Below are 25006 nucleotides of genomic sequence, written 5' to 3'. Positions count from 1 at the left end.
TAATGGTTTTTGGAACTTCATATTCAGATACATTTTTAAAACATGTATTTTGGAAAGAGAGCTGGCGTATCCTGTGAGATTATACCCACATCTAGCTGTTGAGGTGAATAGTTTCTGTATGGCAGACCGAGACAGCCAGCTGCACAGCGATAATTCTGCAGAGTGTTTCATAGAGTTTCTAGTCAATGAGTAACATTGCTATCTGTGAGCTCTGTGGGGTTTAAGAGTCAATGGGTAAATGTCAAGTGCAATCACCACAGGAAAACTTTTGCCCTACATACAAGTTACATATGAAAAGTTCATATCCAAACATCATAATTACTTTTACAGTCTGGAATGGTACTCTAAAGGCTTTTTCTACTTACAAGCACATGTGAGGTTATCAGGCATGTAATCTTTAGCAGACTATTGTCTCTTTGGATAATGAATCTCTTTGTTGAATGGATTTATCATTCTGGACGAAATAACTTTTGGATGAACATGTGAAAAATATTTAGGATTGTATATACTAACTGCTTATTCTATGAAACCTCTTTAAGAACTATAACTTTGAACTTTAAATGCAGCTGACTGTATGTTCCTTTTTTGTCTTCTTTTTCATCTCTCTGCCCGTCAGCTGTGCGAGCGGATCGCATGCGGGGCGGTCGCAACAAGTTCGGCCCAATGTACAAACGTGACCGAGCCCTCAAGCAGCAAAAGAAGGCGCTGATTCGAGCCAACGGCCTAAAGATTGAGGCCATGAGCCAGGTGATGCAGGCCGTACCCACTGACCTCACTATCTCTTCAGCCATCCAGAACATCCACTCTGCAGCCTCCAAGGGCCTTCCACTGAGCCACCACGCTGGCCACCACACCAGTCACCACCACCACCACCACCACCACCACGGCACAGCCCTTCCCCCAACAGACTACGACCGCAGCCCATTTGTCACTTCGCCAGTAAGCATGGCAATGCCACCACATGCCGGCAGCCTGCAGGGCTACCAGGCAGCCTACGGACACTTCCAGGGCACTCGCACCATCAAGTCTGAGTACCCAGACCCATACACCAGCTCACCAGAATCCATCATGGGCTATGCCTACGTTGACGCCTACCAGTCGGGCTCACCACCCAGCTTCCCACACCTGATTGTAGAGTTGCTTAAATGTGAGCCAGATGAGCCGCAGGTTCAGGCCAAGATCCTAGCCTATCTACAGCAGGAGCAGGCGAGCCGGGGCAAACACGAGAAGCTCAATACCTTTGGCCTGATGTGCAAGATGGCCGACCAAACACTCTTCTCCATCGTGGAGTGGGCACGCAGCAGCATTTTCTTCCGAGAACTCAAGGTATGTGCGCACAAGTCTTTAAAATATGTTTACATTTGAATGTGAGAAGCTGTTTACTCTACATAAATTGAATTATTAGCCAACACTGGTTTTCATAGTTTGGCCCATCATTTTGATCAGTTATGACAGCATACTGTTTAAGCTTTAATTCCATCTGCAGTAAGTCTTCATGCCTTTAATAAATTATCCTGCATTTCTCTCCACTGCTAAATCTTTCACCATGTTGCCATTCATAATTGACAATACTTTACCCAGTTCACAAACATGTGCTTAATCCTTTATCTTCAGCAGACCTTTAATCTCCCTTTTAATGCCACGGCTGCACGCTAACACTGAGTGCACAAGGCTGTGGGGGGCAGTGGCAGGTCTGTCCATTGCTGCCACTGCTGCGTGTCCCATTGCCTGATCAAAATTCAGCAGCCAGTTGTATTTACCCCGTGCATGACACATTTTTGCTATGGGTTTTGAAAACTTTGACTGTGAGCTTCAGGCACATTTCATATTAACAAGGCCCTAGTCTGAGGGTTTTATGTGAACAGAATACCATCCCTTTTAAATACTTCTCAGATCTACACAGACATGCGCTGTGTGATGACATGCGATACTATGACTATAAAAGCAAAAATAAAAAAGTCTTTTGCGTTTTAAATTTTTTTTAAACTGAGTTCTAATTAAATAACAGTTAAACCTAAGACTCTGCTCCTCCTAACCCAGCTTTTTAAGGTTTATGTAATCTGACAAGCCTATTAAAATGGCAACATTGTATCCTTTGTCCCGATCACAATTACAACTGACCACTGGATACCATCCACAAATGCTTCACTGTAACACGTGATCATTCTTCCTCCTATTCATCACAGAGCACAAGGGAGATTTTCTGGTGTGTGTTTGCACACTTGCACTTTATTTGCTCTGAATGAAGGTTAATGTTCAGAGCGACATGAAAGGCATTTGATTAGTCTGTGCCTCACCTGTTTTTCTTCCCCTTGTCTGATTCTTTTTTCTGTTTGTTTCACACCGCATCGCCGAAGGCTCAGCTGCATATTCATGGGCCAGGGCCTGTTGCAAAATCCCCTCCAAATATTTAATATTATTTTGTTTTCAAAGGGGAAAATAACAAATGAAAAAATGCAATATTAAAAACAGAGCCAATTACAGCACAGATAAGAGTCCTTGAAAAACACATGTTGACATTTAGCACGCGCCGTGTCCCCACTATTGACATTTTTGAGATCTGTATTTGCATTTACCTCAAATGCATAGCACACACACACAGACACACAAAGGACCTTTGTAGGGTGTGGCCACAGCTAATAATTGTGTGTTGCTTGCCAATTAACTTTGAATGATCATTTTTGCTCCATTGTGAAGCATCTCTATTTTTCTCACTCTCATCCTAATTCAATTATCTCACCCACTTGTGTTTGTCACTCCCTGATTTGCTGCTGAATGGGCTGTCATTATGTTTGCCTAATGACTACCCATATTACAGAAGCTTGATAGTAATTGAGCCGAGTGCCTGTTACAAAGGTAGAAAATGACCCGGGCTCTATGCAGGAGAAACCTCTTGCTCTACCCCAAACGGTTACAAAAAATAATCTCCTGCTTGTGTTGCACAAGACCCAGTGTTTTTTGGGGAGGTGGGACCACGTTTCACTCAAGTAAGAGAGATAATTGAACTTACCCCACTTCCCCTATTTTTGAAGGGTCATCTGAAGCACAAGAGGGCCTGACAAATAATGTGCTAGCTGCGGCACTGACAGATTTTCCCACAGTCCTCGTCTCCTCGCTTGTTTCTAATTAACAGCTACAGGGAGGACTGGTGAAGAAAGATTAATGCTGGGGAGAATATGCAAAGCACGGGCTAGCCAAACTGATCAGCTCACTCTGGATTGTCTGATGCTGCTATTGAACGCATTTTAAAATCTACAAAGTATTTGCTTTGTGTTTTTCAGCCATATGAGCTTAATAATTGTGTGTCAATGCATGGTGCCATCCTTTACATATTTTTACTGTGCAAATTAAGCAGAAAAACCCACCCACGACCTTTGTTCTCCACCTTTATCTCCTTGTAAACAAATCTTTGTTTCCTTTTGACTATATGTGTGTCTGTGTTGGTACAGCTAATGGTGCACGTTGTAGTGTTTCATACTGATTGCTGATTTGATAAGACATGTATAAATCCTTCATCAGCTCCTCTAACTATTAAATCTGACTTTAAGACATGAGGTTGAGCCTGAGACCAGAAAGAGAGGAAGCTGAGTGGAATTAAAAGTTTGTCACTGCAGTAGTGTGGCACTGTAGGAAGTTATAAATACGCTTTCACACACACACACACAAAGATATCCACATTAAGACACGGACACCACTCACCCATAAAGCACAGCCCCTTTCACTATTATTAGCTCTGTAAGAACAAAAGAATTTCTCTGGTCATAGAGCCAAGCTGGAAGGGTGTGTGGGAGGCATCTGCCAAAAAAGTGTTTAAAGATTTAGTTTCCATAAGTTGGCCTCGGTCACGAGACTCATAAATATTTAGTCATTAGGGGGACCTTCTAAAGAGCACTCCCTATTCTTTTCCAGTGCGGCGCACTACCTCTCGCCCTCCCTCTCTTTACTTCTGGGAATGAGGCATGACGTGAGGAACATTTCTTACACCTTGGATCTGAGAAGTTGGGGTGGGCTCTCTCCGCCAACCTACTTCACTACTTCACTTCTGATTGGTTTAACACATTGACAATTAGATCGAGGCAGGTCTGGTGCACTGGTTTTAAAATCAGTTTTAAAAAAAGTGGCATGATGAGGGAATGCTTTGGCAGGGTTCGGAGTTTTATAGAATTTTACGTGAGTTGAAAACAGGTGGATTCGTGATTCGTGTTCTGTTATTTATATCAGAACTTGACCCTGCGTTTGCCAACAAAAGATGCAGTTAATGGTTTTAATGATTTTTCATTGAAAGATTCGTTTTTGCTCCTTTTGCAGAAAGCCACTGACTATACATTTGTCTTATTTTCCAAAGGGTAAATAAGGTTAAAAAAAAAGGGATTTATTTGTGTATACAAAAGTATACACAAACCATGCTTAATCCACTGTGTTCCACACTTAAATGTAGTGTATCCCAGAGTTTGTTCGCTCTGGGGGGGGGGGGGGGGGGGGGGGGGGGGGGCGTTTGTCGTTCAGAGACATTTGCTGGCACTGGGCGGATGCTGTGATATCCCTCCCCAACCTCCTCATCCCCTGTCCTGCCATGAACCCCACTGCCTGCTCCGATACATTTGTGCATGGTAAAGAAAAGGAAAAAGAATCTTTATTATGCTCATAAAGGGAGCTACAGGCTTTTTGCAAAAAGATTGCTTTTTGGTGGTACTGGATTTCACAACTGTACTACACGTGATGGTAACCCCTATAAAGAACAAATCAATGAACCCCCATAGTTAAAGTATTAGCAAGCACACTTTTCAGAAGGGCTTTCTAGGAATTCTCTCACTGAAGCAAATCTAGATGAAGGAGAATGATGGAAATACAACACAAAACCTCCCAACAAACAACTTCATGAAAGCATTTCATGTAAAACAGTAACCTCCCATGATATTTAGAAATTTGTCAACTAAAGTTTGCTTTACACAGGAATATAAATCAATGTCCACTATAATAATAATGAAAAAAGGGCTACTGAAAACAAGACAGAGCAAGAACACAAAAATGAAAGTGCAAGTAAAGCGAAGTGATTCACCAAACAAGCTGCAGAAAAAAAAAAAAAGAAATTGTCATAAATCAAACCGCCCTTGAAAGAGATGAATTTGTAACAGAAGTAAAGGTTTGTCTTACAAATGCTTTTAAAGTACACACGTGAGGTAAAATATCTGACTTTTAAAAGGATCAAATAGTTTAAGTTGCTCCTTGACAACATTTAAACACTTTGACTAAAAAGACGATGTCATGTGTTTTTGTAAAACTGGTGAAGACAGCCATTAAAAAAACAAACAAACACTCTGTTCCTGTTTTTACTGAAAATTGGAATACAAGTGTTTGCATGAGTAGTTGGACTTTGTGTGTGTATGTGTGTGTTCGTGTGTGTGAGGGTGACTCATACCACGGTGGTCTGGTGCTACCCTCTCCTCCATTGTTCCAGCTTAAAGATGGCTAGCCTGACTCCCACCACAAACACAATGGGAAGGAGAATTTAGCAGGGCGATAGGGACTATTGATGATTCATATGTTTATATCTTACCTTCCTAACTGTACTCCCTTTTCACCACAGCTACCCCACCCTCTTTCCTCTCTACACCCTTTAATAAAAACATGTGTGTTCGGTGGTGGGACAACAAGCGCTTTTGCGTGCCTTGTCAACACACGGCATACAGAAGTTAATGTACTAAAAGGAAGCACCCTGTCAGACAAAGGGTCATAGGTAATGTAGTGCCGTAAAGAAAATATGGTACAGCTCTGTAATAACATAGTAGTAACTGTAACACTAGACTAAAGTGAATATAAATGGGGCAACAATATGATAATCCATGATGTAATGTGCAATGTGAACTACCATTTCCAAATTATTACTGTACTATTGCTATGAAATTTTGCCTCACTGGCGGGGGTGCATTTCTTTTTCCACATTATTAGCCATTAGATACATTTTAGATCCCAGCTTCAAAGACATTTGCACTATTTTTATTTCAAATCTCAAATGTCTCATATAAGGTGAGCAAGAACTGCATGTTACTTCAATTATCTGCTGAAAGTGACATAGCATTTTAAAAGAAAATTCAAATACTTAAAATTTTTTTAACTATATATGTATACTCAGTCCACCCACCTGAAAAAAATGGCACAGAGTTAAAACACCCGTGACATTTTTTAAATGTGGCATTACTGTTTCTATTAGTTGTCCAGCGACAGTTGTTTGGAGGAGATCCATTTAGGTTTTTATGCCTCTCTGTTTCTCTCTCTCTCGTTTTTCTGTTTTGCTCTGCTCTGCATGTAGCGGCAATGGCAAAAGCAGAACTGAGGCCCATTATGTTGAGGAGGAACTGTATTAGAAGTCTCGTTCCCTGGGAAAGCTCCCAGCTGAGATGGGACGGCCATATTGGATAAACAGATGGCGGGGGAGAGGAAAGGACAGGCGAGGAGAACAGAGGTGAAACAAAGAGGGGAGATGAGAGAAGAGATGGGTAGACGAGGAATGCGAGGAGAGAGTGGGGGGAGAGGGAAGGGAAGGAGAGGGAATAACAAAGAGGAGCGGGTGGAGGAGAGAAGGAGGGAAAAAGGAGGAGAGGAGAGGAGAGTTGCAGGTCATACCTCGCATCTTTATGTCAGCTTTCTTTTAAATATAGGCAGGAATGCAAACAATTTAATAAGCCCAAATTGAATACAAATCATAACTTAAATTTTAAGAGCTTTATAATAAAGTGTTGTTATCATAACAGACCAGTCCGCTAAGATACCAAATTAGCACTGTGTTGTGTTATTTTGTACTTAAATTTTACTTCCAGTTTAGTTTATTGATTCCTATAAATAAATACATTTCATAAGGTTTCATGAACACACAAAAATCTGCAGAAATGTGCAGCAGTCTAACAAATTAGACAAGTAGTTTTAAGCAGTAGAATTATTTACAGCGCTTACTCTTCTCCTCCAGTTTAATCGACTCCTCTCAGCTGCTGCGTGTCAGTCAATCACACCAGATGACAGATCCCTCGGGTGGGACAAGAGGGGAGCTGATGTTCACATCTCACACCTGAATATTCTCCACTAATAGATTTACCTGAGTGAATAATGTAAGGTCCTCTGATGTGCCCCCGCTCTGCCCCGGTGCATAATTTCAGCCCCCTCCTCGACCTCTTTCCCATCTACATCCATAAATATTACATTAATTTACTTTGGTAAAATTATATTTACAAGTTCAGACTGGATGGTCTTTTTTTTCCTGCAGTCTTGGTTCTCTCCCCTCTGCACACATGTAGTCTACTCCCCCACCTCGTTTTTCTATAATCTATTTAGAAGCAGCTTTTATTTTCAAGGTGCATGTGCACGTTTCTGTGTGTGTTTAAGTGTGTTTGTGTGTGTGTAATAGGAGGGGGTATATTGCCCCTGCACTGCGTTGACCGGTGATTGCACCTTTTCTTTTTTTTTTCTTCACACCCCATAACTGAGTGGAAATTAATAAGTCGTTTTAGGCGTGATCTGTGAACCCTGGGAAGTGGTATATCTATACCACCATCCACACACACACACGCAGAGATCCGGAGCCTCAGGCTGCAATGTCTGTCTTGTCACAGAGGTCAACCCCCTCCACCCCTTACCCCACCATGCAACAACCTCCTCTCTCAACACCGCCAGTCCTGACAAACTGCAAGCGTGATGGGGTTGGCGGACACATGCGTTTGGCAGAGATTTGTAACTGTGTCCCTGCTCCATTGAATTTGAATTATTTTGCAGGTTGCGCCGCACCCTGGAAACACACACACATACCACGGCACCCTTACTTTACAGGGGATAAAAGGAAGAAGCTATAGAAAAGGACAGTGAGAGGGATGTTGCCAAGTGTGGGGAAAGATGGCACACGGGATGTTTAAATTAGTTATAGAAATAGTAAGAGAAAGAAAGAAGGGGTTCAAAAAAGTTGACCAAAGGAAAATAATAGAGACATAAGATGAGAAATTAAGAAAATATTACAAGAAGATAATAAAGGGTCGCTAGAGAAGGACAGAAAGAAGGAAATAAGGAGGAGGGGAGGGGGTACATGGGAAGATGAACAAGGGACTGTGAGAGGTAACAACCAAGGGCAAGAGGAGGAGGAGGAAGAGGAAAAGAGGGGGCACAGTGAAGGACAACAGGGGAGGGTGAAAAGAGAACCGGTAGGTTGGTGGGGTAGGGTGCGGGGTGTAAGGAGGGAACAGGTGGAAGGTTAATGGGCCTGGAGCAGATCCACCAGACGCTCTTGGGCTTGATATATGGGGCCTGGGCCTGGCGCGGGGCGTAGGCTTTCAAAGATATATTATTTCATTTGAGGAGCAGCAGCATTCTGGCCGACAACCCCTCCACCCACCGCCACCCCCCCGATCCCCCACCAACACCCCCCACAGTCCAGCATTTGTCCAGTGATAGATGACATACACGCACACACGCGTGCGCAACCCACCCTAAAACACACACAAATGCATGTACAGTATTGTCCCCCCTGTGACAGACACACACACACCCCTTTGATTCTGCACAGACTTTTTTTGTTGAAGTCGGCAGACGACCAGCCTCACTTATTTTAGCTATTTGTCCCTGTTTACTTGTCTATTACATGTTCGGTCTTTCTTTCTTTCCTTCCTTCTCTCTCTCACCGTCTCCCTTCTGCTGTTATGTGTCTCCCTGGCTGCCGGCAGGTCTTACGGCCGCCTGTGTGTTTTTTTAAGTTGCTATTTTAGTTGTAACAATATCTCTTTGATCAGCAGTACTGGGTAGGAGCAGCAGCAGTTCGGGGGATACTTATAGGAGGGAGAGGTTGGTGTAGGTTCACAAAGGCCTCTTTTCATTCATAAATTATTGACCATCACGCAGACATCACTCTGTCTTTTTCATAAATAGTGTAAAAAGGCCCTCCTGATTTTTTTTTTTGCAATACAAAATGGGAAAAGTCGATTTTTTTGGATCTGTTTTAAAGACAGTGTATGGGCAGTCAAAAAACCATAAATCATATATGACTGAGGCAGTTCTTTAGCTAGAAGGCTCCAGTTTGGACGTCCTGAATATGAGCCTTACACTGAAGTGTCCCGCTGCAAGATACGGAAGCTGTGAAATGCTATTCTCACAGGTCCCACGTGCAAGTGAAACATGGAAATGCATGTAAAATATTGTATTTGCCTCAGAGAACAGCACAAATAAATTTAAAAAAATAATTTTCTTCTAAATCAATATTTATTTCCTAACATAGCAGTCTGAATTTTTGAACAGCCTATACAACTTAGGCTGCTTTGACTGCAAGTAACCACCGATTTGACAGAAAGCAAAATTTCCAATGTCCTCTTCACTTCCCCTGATAGTCAGACTGAGCTTCAAAATACAGCCATTTCAAATACTGGACGGGTCCCATAGGTCCATCCCGGGGGGATGGCGGGAGGCCGGAAGGAAGAACAGGAAACTTGTTAAAAGAGAAGATTTAAGGTCACCTGTCCCAAAGGAGCGGCAGCTTTAAGGAGACGATGGGGGTTGGGTCGTTTTAAGCATGTGCAAAGTCTGCTCATCTACTTGTTGCTTTGATGAGGGATGAAAGGCTGTCATGAAGTACAAGTTTACAGAGCTCTGAGCAATGATAGACTCAACTGTCCTCAGCATTATCTCTTCCTTGCGCCACTTCTTTCTCTCACAAGGACCTTTCTTTTTTCCCACTGTTTCGACTCTTAACCGAAATTGGAACTCGGCATGCGAGAGCACTGATGAGACATTCAGTTGTTGACAGATGGACATCACTGGATATTCACCACCCAACTAAACCTGTAAAAGAGATTTGTTTTTTTGCTTTTGTAAACTTCTGTCTGTCTCGGCCTTTTGCCGTTTTCCCCCCTCTCGTCTTCAACCCACTGCTCATTTAGCAGCAAAGAAAAGCAAAAAAATTGAATAAAATAAAAAAATTGCCTCCACCTCCTCTCGTAGTTTTTCATTTTCAAGCAAGTTAACACGGGCTGATTCGCATTTGTGAGCACTTTGGGCATCCGGCAGGAGAAAGAGCAGGTTGTGTTTAAGTCTTGTTTGAGAATGATCAGGGTAAAAGCCTTTTTTATTGGCAGGTCATGCTGCTTGTTAAGACGGTGGCGCAGGTGACTGGGCTGTGCTGTTAGCCTCTGTGGCCCCCGAACTAACACTGTTGTTCTTTCGCAAGTTGGCAACAGTCAGTCAAATCAGCCGGGAGAGACGGGCAGATATAGATAGAAGGGAAAGGAAGTGGGAATAAAAGACAAAGAAATTGGGTAAACAAAGTGGATATTGGAACTTGATTTAGCTGGCTGGGCTGCTAACAAATCAACTCAAGGGAGTGTAAACATTTTACACACTCCAAAGTACAAAGCAACTTTCTCGCTCCTTCCACCCCCACCCCCCTCCACACACACACACACACACGCATATGCTGCTGTGCTTCTAATTATGAGCCATGTTAAATCTGCCTTTTATCCAGAAACCTTTCCACCCCACCCCAGCTTCCCATTAGAAACACTGAAAGCCAAAAGATAAATAAAAAAAATGCAGCCCATTGTGATTTGCAGACGCACAGGGTGGCACTATGTTGTCAGACGACTGGGAAATATACAGAGACAAGTCCTGGCATTTTGCTTCTAAATACTTCCCTGCTATAGGGTTTCCTGGAGGTCACAGGGGCTGAGGTGTGGCTGCTGCAACCTTAAGCTAACCCCCCAACCTCTAAACTAAATTCACCATTCAAAAGTATGCAAACATGTCAGCCAATTCATCTTCCTCTCTTGCGCTCGCCAGAACCAAAGCACAGTTTTTGATTACTTCATCTATTTATATTATAAACAAAGTAAAATCCAATATTCATTGCTGGAGTAGCTGAATAACATATATCAGATTTACATAATTATAACTCAACAATTATCTACCTGATTTAAATTCAGTGCATACAGTTTAAGCATGTTACATTACATATGTTCTTTATGTTGGAAAACTCCACCTACTACAGTGATAGAAGGAGATATTTATATGTCAGGTATCTAAGTGTGAGAAACTTCTTTAGACAATGACTTGATTGTCTTTCACACATTTACCAGAACACACACCTAGCTTTTAGGTAAGATAAAAATAAATAACCAAGCAATATACACACAGAGTGCCCTTTGGTTCCTATGTGCCCATTTTACGTGGCCTTTATTATCTGCGTGTAATCCAGCCTGCCTACAAGTTGGGTCCGTGTCTGCTGCTTTCGTCACAAAGCTGTCAACAGTTGTGCCCCTAGGTCTATTTTTGATGCTTATTTATGGCTCATCTATTCTAGACAGGGAGTGGGGAAGCTTCGGGGCCTGGGGGGTCCAGGAGACAATAGATAAGACAGTGGTGGACCACAGTCAACAGCTTGCTGGCTAGTTTTACACTTAAAGACTCGAGCGGTATTTATATTCAACGGTGATTGAATTTGTACACCGATGACTGATGTGTGCAGTTCGTCGGAGTAACACTAGACACTGTGGCTGTGTTATGACAACGGGCGAGAAATTTCAACGAGGCTGCACGCCAGCCAGCGACCCAGCCGAGAAAACGGCCCAAGCCCTCCCGCCAAAGTAGGACAAAAGCACCTGTTCCCTATTCCTACTTTAGCCGCTCTTTTCTTTGCCGGTTTTTGCTCTTGCTTTTCTTATTTCTTTTGCACTAGACCAGGACTTTTTTATGACTCTCACACCATTACCTCTTGCTCACCTCACAATCTGTCAGTCTCTTTCTCTGTTCTCCCCAAAAGCCATAAGTGCGAACCTGGCACAAGCCACGGATAAACGATTCCATACATGTGAAATAAAGGCATGGCACTAATAATAGCCATTACAGGCCCTGCGTTCTTTTCGGATTGCGCCCTCTCAGAAGGGGATTTAAAAAAGGCTTTTCGGGCAAAGCTGAAACAATGACGAGCAATAAACCAAATATGCCGAAAGGGGACTTGTTGGGAGAGGTGTCGACAACGTCATTAAACCTCTAGAAATTAACCAGTGAAGCTGAAAAAAATGCAAGGTTTTCAGGTGGCAAGCCATAGTCTCACCTTCCCTCAGGGCAATGCTTTACACGCCACATGTTGCACTGCACTTCCCATCATGAGCAGCCGCACCACCAGGCCCGCAGCAGCCATGCTATACAGAGATATCTTTTTCCAAATCCAGATGCATTCGTGGCAGTTTCTGTCAGAGAAGGCCTGGAGATGCACTTCAGGGAGAAGCAGGGCCCCATCTGTTCTGCGGCGCTGCGGTTCTGATACCTCGTCTTCCTCTGAGTTCGGCGGTTTACATATCACAAGAGCTCTGGAAAGGCTCAATTAAGCAATTCAGATATTTAATTTGTGCATCAAGGGCTCTGATCCCAGTGATCTCTGGAGCTGCGCCACATTTAAATGTGGATTCACAGCTGTTTTCTTAAAAATCCACCACCCCATTACAACCCCCCAAGGAAAAAACAAAACAAGGGGGAAAAAACCCCCATCCTCCCCGAGCGCGTCACACACTAATGGGAATATGTGTCTCCCACCCTCTCAGACAGAAAGCATCACAGCGTCAGTCTGTGCATTTTAAAACAGCTCTGGTCTTCTATGCTGGGTTAAGGTATATTGCATATGTGTGTGTCTGTGGGTATATGTCTGTCTGCGTGTGAGAGAGGAAGAACGAGCAAGTTAAAGAAGAATGTCTCTGCTGTTCTGAATAATACAAAAGGGTGAAGGCTTCAGCCTCCTGTCTTCTTTGGCTCCTCTTTTGCGTGTCTTCCTTTCCTCTTAACATCCAGACATCCAGACAAGGATTATTGGCAAATTTTCCAGCGTCTGTCAATCGAAGTCGCACACACGCACACACAAACAGTTACACCAGGGCACACTTACACATACGCAGAGAGGTTTTTACTTTGTATGTAAAGGGTCACCACTTTTCAACAGAGCAACTTCAGTATGCGTTTGCATTGATTCGACAGGTCTCTGGTACTCTCTAAACGGGATGCTATTCTTCCAAAAGATATTCCTGTATTTTGCTCTTTTATTTTGATGCTGGTGGAGGGGGCAGTCTAACCTGCTCTCAAATCCACCAGAGCAGATGAGATCAGGTGACTAGAAAATTCATAGCTTATGATTTACATAATATTCATACTAATCAAACTATTAACTGACCCCTAAGGCCCTATAGATGAGGGCTTTGTCATTCTGTCATTGATTTGCGATGACACTTAGCTCTGAGGGGGCTAAATCGAGCCAAATCCACGCTACCCCCCACCCTCCTCCACAGCATAACGAGACCGAAGGATGTCTTCACTTACGGGTAAAAGGTAAAGGATTTTTCCTTTACTTTGTGACTTGTTTGTTGATTCCTGTGCCTAAACCATCTTTCTCATTTACATCTGACTGTCATAACCTTTCACTAAACCAAATCCAAAGCCACAATTTTAGCCAGCCCACAATCACAACAAAGTCAAATCCATACTTGCATATATTCGCAGTCTTTTACTCCCCAGCGTACCATGCATCCCCTCCACATGCCTTTCACACCCAGCACACAAACACCTAGTCATAAATTGCAGCATTAGCTCAAATAATGATTGCACAGCGTGAAAATCCAATGGCTGGGGCTTAATGCCTTGGAATCGCCTTGTAGATTAAGCTCGGGGTGTGTATTTGTGTGTGCTTGAAGAATCTACGAGGGGTTGGGGGGTTGCTGATGGATCAATAGGATTTCTGTGGTCAGTGCCTCCCAGCCAGGAACCTTATAGAGAGTCTACTAGCGTTACTCGTTTGACTTTGTTATGGCATGCATTTTCTCACTGCATTTGATGGAGGAGGTGGGGTGGGAGAGTGGAGAAGCAGGAAGGCAGAAATATTCATGTAGGTATGGATATTATTGGCACCCATTTGCAACTATGTAGGTCTTAACGTGATTGCATCCAAGTGTTTGTGCCTGTGTGTGTGTGTGTGTGTGTGTGTGTGTGTGTGTGTGTGTGTGTGTGTGTGTGTGTGTGTGTGTGTGCGTTTGAGTGTAAAAGGAAGGGTTACTTTTGGGAGATGCCATTCCCTGGGCTGCATGTGTATTAGCGGTCTAATGTTCATGTGAATAATTGATCAGGGCTTCTCTGTGTTTTTGATAATTAGTTGATAGCTTCTTAGCTCTAAGCCCTGAGATTTCTTGCATACGTGTGTCTGTGCAAGTCTGTGTGTATGTGTTTGTGTGTGCACGCAGGCTGGGGTGGGGCTAAGTTATCTATTTCTAAGGTACCTTGGAAACAATAGTGCCTCGAAGTCATGCGCTCATGGATTAACTTTCCTCAGAAATTAAGCAACAGCACATACATTTCTTTCTCATTAACTACCTACATGTCTCACACTCTCTCGAAATAAAATTTATTGCAGCTCCCTGTTTTTGAACCTCGTGCAAGATTAAAATACAACTTTTTTCAGTCATTATTTATATACTTATAAAATAAAAATTACCTACATTACCTACAAGACTTTTTTATGCATGTCTAGTAAACAGTCTAGTTGTTTCAGACAACAATAAACATTGCATGCATGAAAAGATATCTATTGAAATTCAGGTCTGGCCTCTCACTGGTCTGTTCCTCTTGCCTTATTGATTTTTCCATCTTTCATATGCTTATGCATCAAGTAAAAACAGAATAGGAAAGTTTGGGCGTGCTTGGTTCATCCTCAAATCCCTGCGCTGATATCAGACAGAGAGGAGTGTTTGTTGCCATCATCAGCGACCTTGAGAAAACAAGACAATCTTCCCATTGCAGCACCCAGACCCGCAGACATGCTTTGTTTTTCCTTTCTCTAGCATGTAGTGCCACACTTCTCCTAGCCTGCGTGCGCAGTTGTTGTATCAAGTTTCTGGTGTTAAAAGCATCTTTTTTATGTTAATAATGTATTAATTACATATTTATTAAGCACACTGTTACACTGTTTACAGTGGTTTCCTGTATTAGTGGCATCAGTGTGTGTTGAGGTAAAGCCCAGGCAAGTGTGCACAGCTTCGTCAGGCCCGTGTCTTGTTTCCTCTCAGCTCAACAAGGCTCAGGACACATGTACTCGGAGCGGAATGGAAGAAGACAGGGTGAGCAAGGGCAGGGCGGGAAAGAGTCCGTGCCCAATCACTGTCTCGGTTTTTGTTTTGCTGGGGGGGGTTTTCAATGCGGGACCTGGACAAGAAAACAAATGCCATAATGTGTAGAGATGAAACGATGCGAAGCTGGGAAGAGGGAACGAGCACTGCCAATCGAATGTGCGGTATTGTAGAGGTCAGAGGTCGGCCTCCGGAGTCCGTTAATGCGGTCACCGTGGGAACCAATCAATCACAGTGCCTCAGCAATATCGATCAGACATTGGGGCACACGCACGCTGAAACACAAAGAATTCTTTCTGACACACACACACAGAGGACAGCATACATCCACTCACACAAACCTCTCAGTCTCGCTCTCAGTCCAACACACAGTAAGTGCATATGCAGCGACACACAAATGCTCATTCAAAGCATCTAGGTAGGTAGATAATTACAAGGCATTACAAGAAAAATACTTCGAAAAGAAATGGCTTGTTTTTTCTGCACTGCTGAGGACTAAGCACTGAATAGTATCTTGGAGGAAAGAAGATTTGCACTTTCTACTTTCTACACTTCTCATGAAAAACCTTTACATCTACTTGCAGTGAGTGAATTTATATTATGGTGAGACTAGAAATACTGTGCTCGACTGATTGCAAAACAAATGAATAGAGCATGTACAATTTTAAAGCACGCATCACAAGCTGATATAATAAAGAACCTCTTTTCCACCAGAAGCGCTTTCATTTTGGAGTGAAAGAAAGATGCAAGGCCTGCTGCATCTTGTGTGATATTTTCTGAGCTCACAGATGGCCTGTGGCATCTCAATGGCTCTTAAGAGACATAATAACAGTCTAGGATTTCTGTGTGCTCAGTTGGAGATAAACCCATCGGCATTCTCCATTACCTGATCTGCTGGATTAAAGATAGATGCATACAACAAGCAGGTGCTATAGACATGCTGATGGGCATTCGTGCGATACAGTATATAGTGTCACATACTGTCGCAGGGCAGCTCAAAGCTGGACGAAGGAGCATTCTCATAACAAAATAGTAAAATATAGATAAAGGTGACACTCTGGCTTGGATACCTTATATAGCACAACCAGGCCAAGTGAACCTTTGTGCTGAACTTTTGTGTCAACCTAAGGTTTAATAGACACAGCTGCAGTGAAGTTGAGAGTGTAACAACAAGCATTTTGTATATAGTTGAGGTAACCCCTGGGTTTAATTCAGCAATGGCTAAATGTTTTCATTTATTTGCTGTTCAAGCCATTCAGTTAAGTGTCTGCGGCTGTAAAGGGACTTAAAGCATCAGTTCAAAAGCAACAAATACATATCCGAGTAGGAAATAATTGACTCTGGTTGCTTTATTCCTTAAGCTTGTCTGCTGTTTGACAAATTTAGTTTCACTGGGTGCATTACCACCAGTATTATCATTCCTCTGCTCTCTGTGTAGCCCCCTCCCGCTTGACTAGCAGCAGCACCTGCCACCTGCTCATTTTCCCAGCATTCTTATCACTGTGCCAGCCGAAGGATCGAGGCCGAACATGGACTGGACGGCCACGATAAGCATAAGCTGACGTTGTTAAAGTGAGACGAGCGAATACCGGTCCTCTATTCTCACTCTGCAGCATGAACAGAAAGGGGGACGTCATCTGGATCGTGAACACTGTCCATCCGTCTCGGCCTTCCCACCAGTTCACATACCATTGTTGGAACGTCCAGGGGATTTTGTTTTTCCTGATGGATATAACTCTATTTGTGGCTTGGGCAAGTTAAGGATGTCAAAAATGATTTGCAGCAGGATTCAGTGGGCATGTGCTATTTCGTTTGACCTAAAACAAGACGCTGCCTAGATGGTATCAAATGGTGACCTGATATTTTTTTTTTGTGCCTTTATTGTAGCTTGGTCTTTGTTAAGATGTTATAATGGCAATAAAGAAATAAACAGGTTGATAGTGAGGTTTTATCTCAGGTCATCAGGGTTGTGTGTGCTCTAAAAGTAAAACAAATATAAACCATTTTATGATTCCTGATACATTGCTGGCTAATTTGTCCAAATCACAAAAAGAAAAACACCAAAAACACGTCGCTCCTCAATTTAATCAACGAGCTAAACTGGAAGCGAGCTTCGGTACACCGTCAAGCTCGGTGTAATTAAGTGTTTGCCACACTCTGAGAACAACAGGCACGGTTCTAGGTAAATTAATGCCCGTTCCCAGGTGAATACGCGGCCTGTTTGGCTCAAGGCGAACAGATGCCAAGACAGGACTGCACCAAAGAATGGCTGCTAGAGACGCGCAGGCATTGATGTCAGCTTCAAATCTCACCTGTAGTACTCCGAGACAGCATTGATTCTTGTCCAACAGAGATAGAGGAAAGATAGAAGCACAGCTATTGTTTATGTACGAGTCGTTTGAGGCAAATAAACTCACGGTCTGCGAATGTGTGTGTTCTCCCCCCTGTGTTAAAAAAAACCACGATTCTCTCCATTCATTAAGGCTCCACAGAAGGAGATTCTATTAATCTGTTCATTAAGCCACATCAAAAATGGAACTACTTATTAAAATCAGATCCAGCTGTGTACTCTCGTTAAAGCCCACCGTACCGTACGAAGCTTAACAATGCTCGTGGCACTAGACCAAAACCCGGCCTCAAGAAAGGGGGAGAAAGATTCTCGTACATTGGCCTGTTTTGACTCGACGCAGCGTGATAATTGCTCTACTCTTAGCAGGGGGCTATGAATAAACATTACTTTTGTCAGCGAGCATCTGAATGCTCCATTTCCAATTAATTTACATTTGCCTAGAAATGGAGGGAATATCTGCTCTTAATCACTATGTTTTATTTTCTCAATTTCCCCCAAGTCTTTTCTCATTCTCCCATTCCCTGTCTGGCAGTTCCATTCCCCCCTTCTCAACTGGGCTCTCCTTTTTCTACCTCTCTCTCCCCCTCTCTGGAAAATCCCATTAATCTCAGCCAGTGGTTTTGAACAAAAGCTATGGGCTAAGCGATTGATCCAGGGCATTGATCCCACTCGCCTGAACGATCATAAAGGTGTTAAATTGGTTTCTTGGAGGATATGTATTTTTCATCACTGGCTGCTGCAAGTACAAGTTCCTGCTCGGAATTTCTCTCATTTCTTAACCAAAAATTGGTGATGATATTAAAATATTAACTAGATCACACCTTGAAAAGCACCTGTAAATGTGTATTTTGAGGCCAGTTTGAAGCAATTTCTCGGGAGCTTGTTTTCTGCATGAGCGCCAAGCTCAGAAGCAAAATTCCTGTAATGAGTTTTGCTTCATCCAAGGACAGGTGGCAACTTGGGATTGTTCAAATGCGTACAGTTGAAGGAGGAGAAGAAGTGTTTTTTCATGCATGTTGCCCTAAATTATTTCTTGAATTCATAGAGTATGGCTAAGTTCATATGGCTCAAATCCATTTATGGTTTGTTTAGCCACAAAATGATAGCAACGTTAAATCACCATCTGACCAATTTCAGAGCGTGGTTTTGGCATTTGCTAAGAATTTCAAGAACAAGACCTTCCTGTTGTTCGTCTGTGGTGGTTTTGGTTAGGCTTACAGTGAGCATGTGAAGTATTTTCATGTGCTATGAAAAGTATTTGCTGCTGTGTCCATTCACCAGCCTGTAATTATCAGATTTTATTACCTTGAGTCTGATGCTAGTGGAAATTAAAATCTCAAAGAGAATTCCATTATTACCTGAAAAATACTTCTCTCCTTCCTCTTCACAGTGCCTCACCAGCAGTATTACATTTTTTCAACTTTTCTGTTTAGAAAAATTCATTTTGCAGAATGTGTTCAACTTTGAACTTCTTGTGTAGCACCGTTGCTACGCACACTTACCAAAATGTGTTCACATCAATTTGACTTATTAATCAAACAATGTTTCCTTTTTCATCTGTTAGCACTGAATGACCTGGCTGTAACTCGTGCTAGCTGCCTTTATGTATTTAAGGAAATCATCGTAGCGGGAAAAAAGAGTGCCAGTTATCTTGACGTCAATATCTATATTTACAGTGTTCGAGGAAGCAACCAATTTCAGTAAAGAACATCAGCCTAGCAGCAAGTGTTTTTATGTCTTGGTGAAATGAGGAAGGGATAAAGAAGAAGAATCAAGGAAAAACAACAGCTTTTTTTTCCTACTATGCGTCATCATTGCTGGAAACGGTTGGCAATTAGAAGCCTTATCTAAATACTCCATGACTATGTGGTGAGACAGGAATTAAACCACTATATAAATCTGCTTTATTGCTCTTTTGGAGCACACAAACTGCTCATTTGAACTTTGCAGCGCCATACAAAGGTGTGAATACATTAAACTAGGCAATGTTTATAATCAGCCGCTGGCAGTCGTCCAGTTTTTTTTTTTTTCTGACTGCGTTTTCTTTGCACAGAGATAATATTCGGCCCTTTTGACCTCGTGTAAAACACAAGACAAATTGGTTGTCGATGTCGTGTCAGAAAGTTCATTTTATCTGAGCGAACAGGCAGCAGTGTTGGTAAGATCAGGCACCGTGACTGTTGCTCATTTGACAGAGCAAAGGAAGAGCTTGTCAGGGAAACGACTCGTGTCACTGGAACTTAAAAGGTCAGTGAACTGAACCCCGTACCCCTGGTCCGCCCACACGCCTGTCTATCTGTCACCAGTCCCCCTCTTCCAAGCGGGTGTCCCCTGCCCCAGTCTAGCCTCCCATTGCCCCCCTTTGATGACCCAGGACTCTTGTCAGAGAAGAGCTTCCAGGCGGGCAGAGTGAGGACAGGCCTTTGATGAGTATCCCGATACTTGCCAGCACCAGTGACATACAGTGGAGTCCTTTGAAGAGCCTGGGCCTTACATGTAATCATTCGTACACACACACACACACTTCCAACATCCTGACGTTGGGGAGATAAAGAGAATTGGATTAGGGCACAATATAGAAAACACCCTCTTTTGAGCGTCTTACTTGCTTTCTGATGGTTTTAATGAAGGCATTTCCCTTGCACTTGAGTGACTACCAGAGTGGAACCGCAAAAACAGATGTATATAGGAAGGAGGCGGGAGAGAGACAGACCCTGTGATGCTGTCAAAAATGCTAGAAAAAGTCAGAGCAGCATTGCCAAACTGATGAAAGAGAAGTGGGAGACATGAAACGTTTCAAGGCAAATTTCTCACCGTGCCATATCTCTCGTATACGCGTCATTTTATTCCATCACAGTGTGCTAGAAGCATAACGATCCCCTCCATGTGGACTTTTTCTGAATTCAAATATGATTTTTTTTTAACTAATGACATTTACCTTGTAGTAAGAGAAAATGATGTAATAAATATGTTAGGAGATGCCAGATACTCACATCTCACTTTTTGGTTAACAACAAAAAGATGTGATCAAACAAATCTCACAGAAAAAAGGAAATCCTTCCTACTTTGGCGTAATGTCAGCACTAAATGCTTGTTTTTAAGGTCAAAACAAAACCAAATCGCTTTTGAAAAGAAAAACTATGTTAGGGGAGCGACAATTCAAATACAAATACAAAGAGCTGCTCTATATCAAGGTAAACAATAAATAGTAACTCCAATCAGGAGGAGTACAGCAACCAAATGACAACTGCCGTGCAAGTAAAGAATAGTCAGGCAGCCCACGTGTCGTCTAACCAAGTGTGTTGTCTATTGTTGTGTCTTTGTGGTGGAAGGTAAACAAACACTGTTTGCCACCAGCCTCAGATCACCAGTCAAAACAGGCCTAATCAACAAGAGATAGACTTCAGATTAGGCCATATCCAGTGTCGTGTCATACAAGGTAATAAAGGTGGAATGAAAGTTGTTGACATGAAATGAGTAACTAAGGTCACTTGATATCAAACAATCTGAACCCTTTATGATTTCCATGGAGCACCAAAAAGAAAAAGACATTCCTTTCAAACCTTTCCGCGATACACCATCGATCCACATTCTTCATACTGCAAGCTTTGGATGCCCCTCACAGACAGTTCTCACATACTCAAAGCAGCAGACCCCTGTGTGCTCAGAAAGACACATTATTCCCAGCAAAGCCACAAAGTGCACACTGTTTACTGATAGAAGAGGTGGGAGAAGAAAGAAAGAACTACTTATACATTTTCCTCATTCCATCCCTCTCACTGTGTTCTCCATTTTTTTTTTTTTTTGAGTCTAGCTATGTAGAGTAATGATTAACACGGTCGGGCATGGGAAGAGACTAGCAGTCACAATGGAGGGGGTTGTTTTGGTTCCCAAAACCACTATTTCACCTGTGTCAGCTTCCAAAGTTTACCTGTCAGGTCCCTGGGAGCAGACGGCTGGTATTAGAGGGGGGAAAAACAAATGGGGGGGGTGGACTATTTAATCATTATCATCTGTGGAATCACTCAGAAACTCCTGGCAATGGGCAAACAGATAAACCTGGCAACATTGTTAAATCAGGCACGCAGCAAAGTGCTTAACTGTGTGGGGAAAGGTTCACATGAGAAAGCTTTAGAGTGCATACAGGGGACTTTTGAGCTTTGTGTAAGGTTGGGAAAAAAATGCCTGTGGTACGCTACTGATCAATAGTGATTGACCTGTGAGAAAGCTTACCCGGCAAACAGCTGCCTGTGATATTTACAAGCCGCTACGGCTGACAAAGTGCTTCAGCTTTTTTCAGCGCTTTTTTTTCTGTGGGTGGCTCTATACTATTTGGCTGTAGCCTTTATTTCTCAAGGTCTTTGTACAATATTATCACCGCTCTACATTTCAGATTATTTGACAGACTGGATTTTCTAACAGGCATTTTTAGCATTTGGAAAAAACCCAACGTGCAGTAAAAATGTTTAGAGCAGGTGACCTCATAGACTGATCGTGGAGCCTGTAAAATGATTATAGTATTTATGACACAATCTTAACCACAAATTTTAACAGTGTGACTTTGCTTACAAGTTCCTGTTTAAAACTTGATTTGTTTTCAGTGACTTACAGATATAAGACTTTAATTTTTGGAACATTAAACACATTTTGTACAGTTTGCACATCCCATGTTTTCTACGCCCCTCCTGAACACACAACTCTGTGTGTTGATGACTGCAAACCCGTCTAAATAACATGTAATAAAGGAGTGCAATGAAAGACATGCAATCTGCACTGATGACAGTTACGGTATTGTACATCTGGCATTCAGTCTCAACAGAGACTGTTGTTACAGCTTTATAAGAGCGGAAAAATAAACACCTGGCCTGATGTGGATTTTTGTATATGCATCTCTAATCAGGTGGATGACCAGATGAAGCTGCTGCAGAACTGCTGGAGTGAACTCCTCATTCTCGACCACGTTTTCCGCCAGGTGGTGCATGCCAAGGAGGGCTCTATCCTATTGGTCACTGGCCAGCAGGTAAGAACTACTTCCAGCATTTTCCACTCCTTTTTTGTTTTTGTCCAATCTTGTATCACTCAAACTCTGAAAAAAAAAACCTTTTCTTTCTTTCTGTTAAAAGGGGATTTTTCCTTCCCACTGTTGCCAAGTGATTGCTCACAGACATGTCGCCTGATTGTTGGGGTTTCTTTCTAAGATTATAGGCTCTTACAGTTTTTCTCAGAGCATGAAGACTCAAACAGTGAATAAATGAAGCACTCAGACACTCATGCTGCAGCATAGTGAGTGGGTGGACAGATAAAAAATGCAGCTAAATGTGTTATTTTCTTTTACTGGGGGTCTTTGAGGAAGTTGGTGGGAGATGGTGCCTGAAGCCCTAACAAGAAATCTCAATGCATCAGAATGCCATGTGCTGATTTGTGTTTCGGCTTCTCACACACACACACACACACACACACACACACACACACACACACACACACACACACACACTTTAAATACACAAACCCAAAGCAAACATAGAAGACTCACTCGGTCTTCAGTGATTCTCAAAATCGCACACAAACAAAGGCACATTTTAAAAAGAGAAAGAGAGAGTGTGTGCAGTCACAAAGGTGCGAAACTGCTCATCATGAATATGCCTCTGACCAATCAGATGGCTGTCAGTGAGTTGAGAAGTCATGCATTATTGATTGTCTTGCACTGCAAAAACATTGCTTTTCGACAAATGTTTTACAACAATAGATTCTGGCGAGCGCGTGTGCACTGTGTACAGGGGGAGTCCTTTTAATTCCGCGATTCTGAATGAAGACAAGGTCACAGTCGATTCTGAGCATGGGTGAAGAAGCAGCCAGTACTGCCTCTAGTGGGAACTACAAACTATAACAAATAGTGCTATGGTAGTAGTAACAGGTAAATGAGAGTTTGAAGAAAAAAATAAATAAAAAGGCAGAAGAAGCGGTGCAAGATTGTTGAACAGATGGACGGAGGGAGTAAACTGATGGAAGGAGACTGAGTTGGATAATAGGAGAGAGAAGAAAAGAAAGGAGGCAGAATGAGGTAGCAGAAGGCAGAAATGTGCCAAAAGTAGAAGAGATGAGGATGGATCGGGGAGAAGATGATGAGGCGAAGCAGATAAGGCTGTTTTAAAAGGCCCGAACAGCGAGGTGCAGGAATAGGAGGAGGAGGGGCTGATAGTCAGGGGAGGTGCTGGATGGCGGTTTCGTTTTGCATACTTTGGTTAATGAACAGCTGGTGTTGAGGGTGTGTGTGTGTGTTTGGAAATGTATGCATGTGTGTGTGTGTGTGTGTGGGAGGGGGGGGGTCTGAAACAGTTCATTATCTCCTATTATTCTCCACCTGGCCAGGGGTGACAGCACAGTGATAATGCAAGGGATATTTAAACCGCAGTAGCAACACCACCCAAAGCAAATGCTACACAAACACAATCAGGACTTGATGGGAGAGCGCTGCACCGAGTCTGGCAAAAGCCTTCTCTGACCTTAGTGCCCAGTAAGAAGCAAATCTGTGTTGTACATGGAGTACATGTAGTCCTCTGGTCTATAAACTATATATCAGTATTTTTAAAAAGGACCACGTATTTGTAGTTCTAAGCTTTACACTGAGTGGCTGCATCAGATTAGAAGCATAGTCCCAACAGCAAAACAGAGGGCCATTTGTCCAAGAATGCAGAGTGTGCAAAATCTTAATTTTGAACAGATACTACAGTTTTACAAGGTGGATTTTTTTTCCCTTTGGCAGCCCAAACGAAATAACACAGCTGGTATTTTATACTATTGAATTGCCAGAATGCCCATATGTAGTGTATTATGAGGAATTAACCAAACGATGCCATAACACGAAGCAGCCATTGAGGACAGGCCTTAGTTCATGCCGTAATTAATCCATTGTTGCACTGAAACTGATTGCACTTTGTCCTCAAGTGCATTAAGGCAAATCACCACATTTATTCTGAAATAAATTCGCAAAGTTTACCAGGAGATATTGTACTGCTTTTATTAAAAAAAATGTGACTGAAGGACCAGAGCTTTGCTCATATGGAGAATTTAAACAGATGTTTCTTCCCTCTTGCTTTGAAGCAAGCTGCTTCTTTGCTCTTGCCAGTCATACGCTCCATTCATACTGACATTTGAAGAGAAATCCATTGAACTAGCAGATTAACTGCTACAGCCTGTCATTTGCCTTCTGTCTTGCCCAGTCTCATGTCCCTATGTTTGTTGTCCCTTGCTTGTTAATTTTATTCTTTTTTTCTGCCTTTCTTTCTCTTTACTACTGCATGTCACCAACAGCAGTGAGAAATGACCATGAGTGCTTGTTCTTTATCCTGTCATAGGATCAAACACACAGTGGAACTTGTACAAATGTGAGCAAACATGAAATGACAAAGGCTGGACTGATCTGTTGAATGATTTAGCAAGGCCTCACAGTGTGGCAGTCAGCCGGCTACAAAAAAACACTATAAGAGTGTTCCTGGTGTGTATTAAATTCAAATGACTATATATATATATA

At 42.5% G+C, this 25006-nt stretch overlaps 1 protein-coding gene across 1 annotated transcript in view; it reads left to right on the top strand.

Moving 5' to 3' along the window:
- nr5a2 (nuclear receptor subfamily 5, group A, member 2) overlaps positions 1–25006 on the top strand; it is a 67417-nt gene that overhangs the window by 15969 nt on the left and 26442 nt on the right. The window contains exons 4-5 of the mRNA XM_005730315.2: positions 617–1326; positions 22376–22495. Coding sequence (XP_005730372.1) covers positions 617–1326; positions 22376–22495 — 830 coding nt within the window. The remainder of the gene's footprint in view (positions 1–616; positions 1327–22375; positions 22496–25006) is intronic.

The sequence above is a fragment of the Pundamilia nyererei genome, unplaced genomic scaffold, assembly GCF_000239375.1.
Source record: "Pundamilia nyererei isolate P.nyererei 1_Seehausen unplaced genomic scaffold, PunNye1.0 scaffold00036, whole genome shotgun sequence".
Classification (NCBI taxonomy): Eukaryota; Metazoa; Chordata; class Actinopteri; order Cichliformes; family Cichlidae; genus Pundamilia; species Pundamilia nyererei.
Note: the sequence above shows the minus strand (reverse complement) of the source record. Positions and strands in the feature narration are given on the sequence as shown.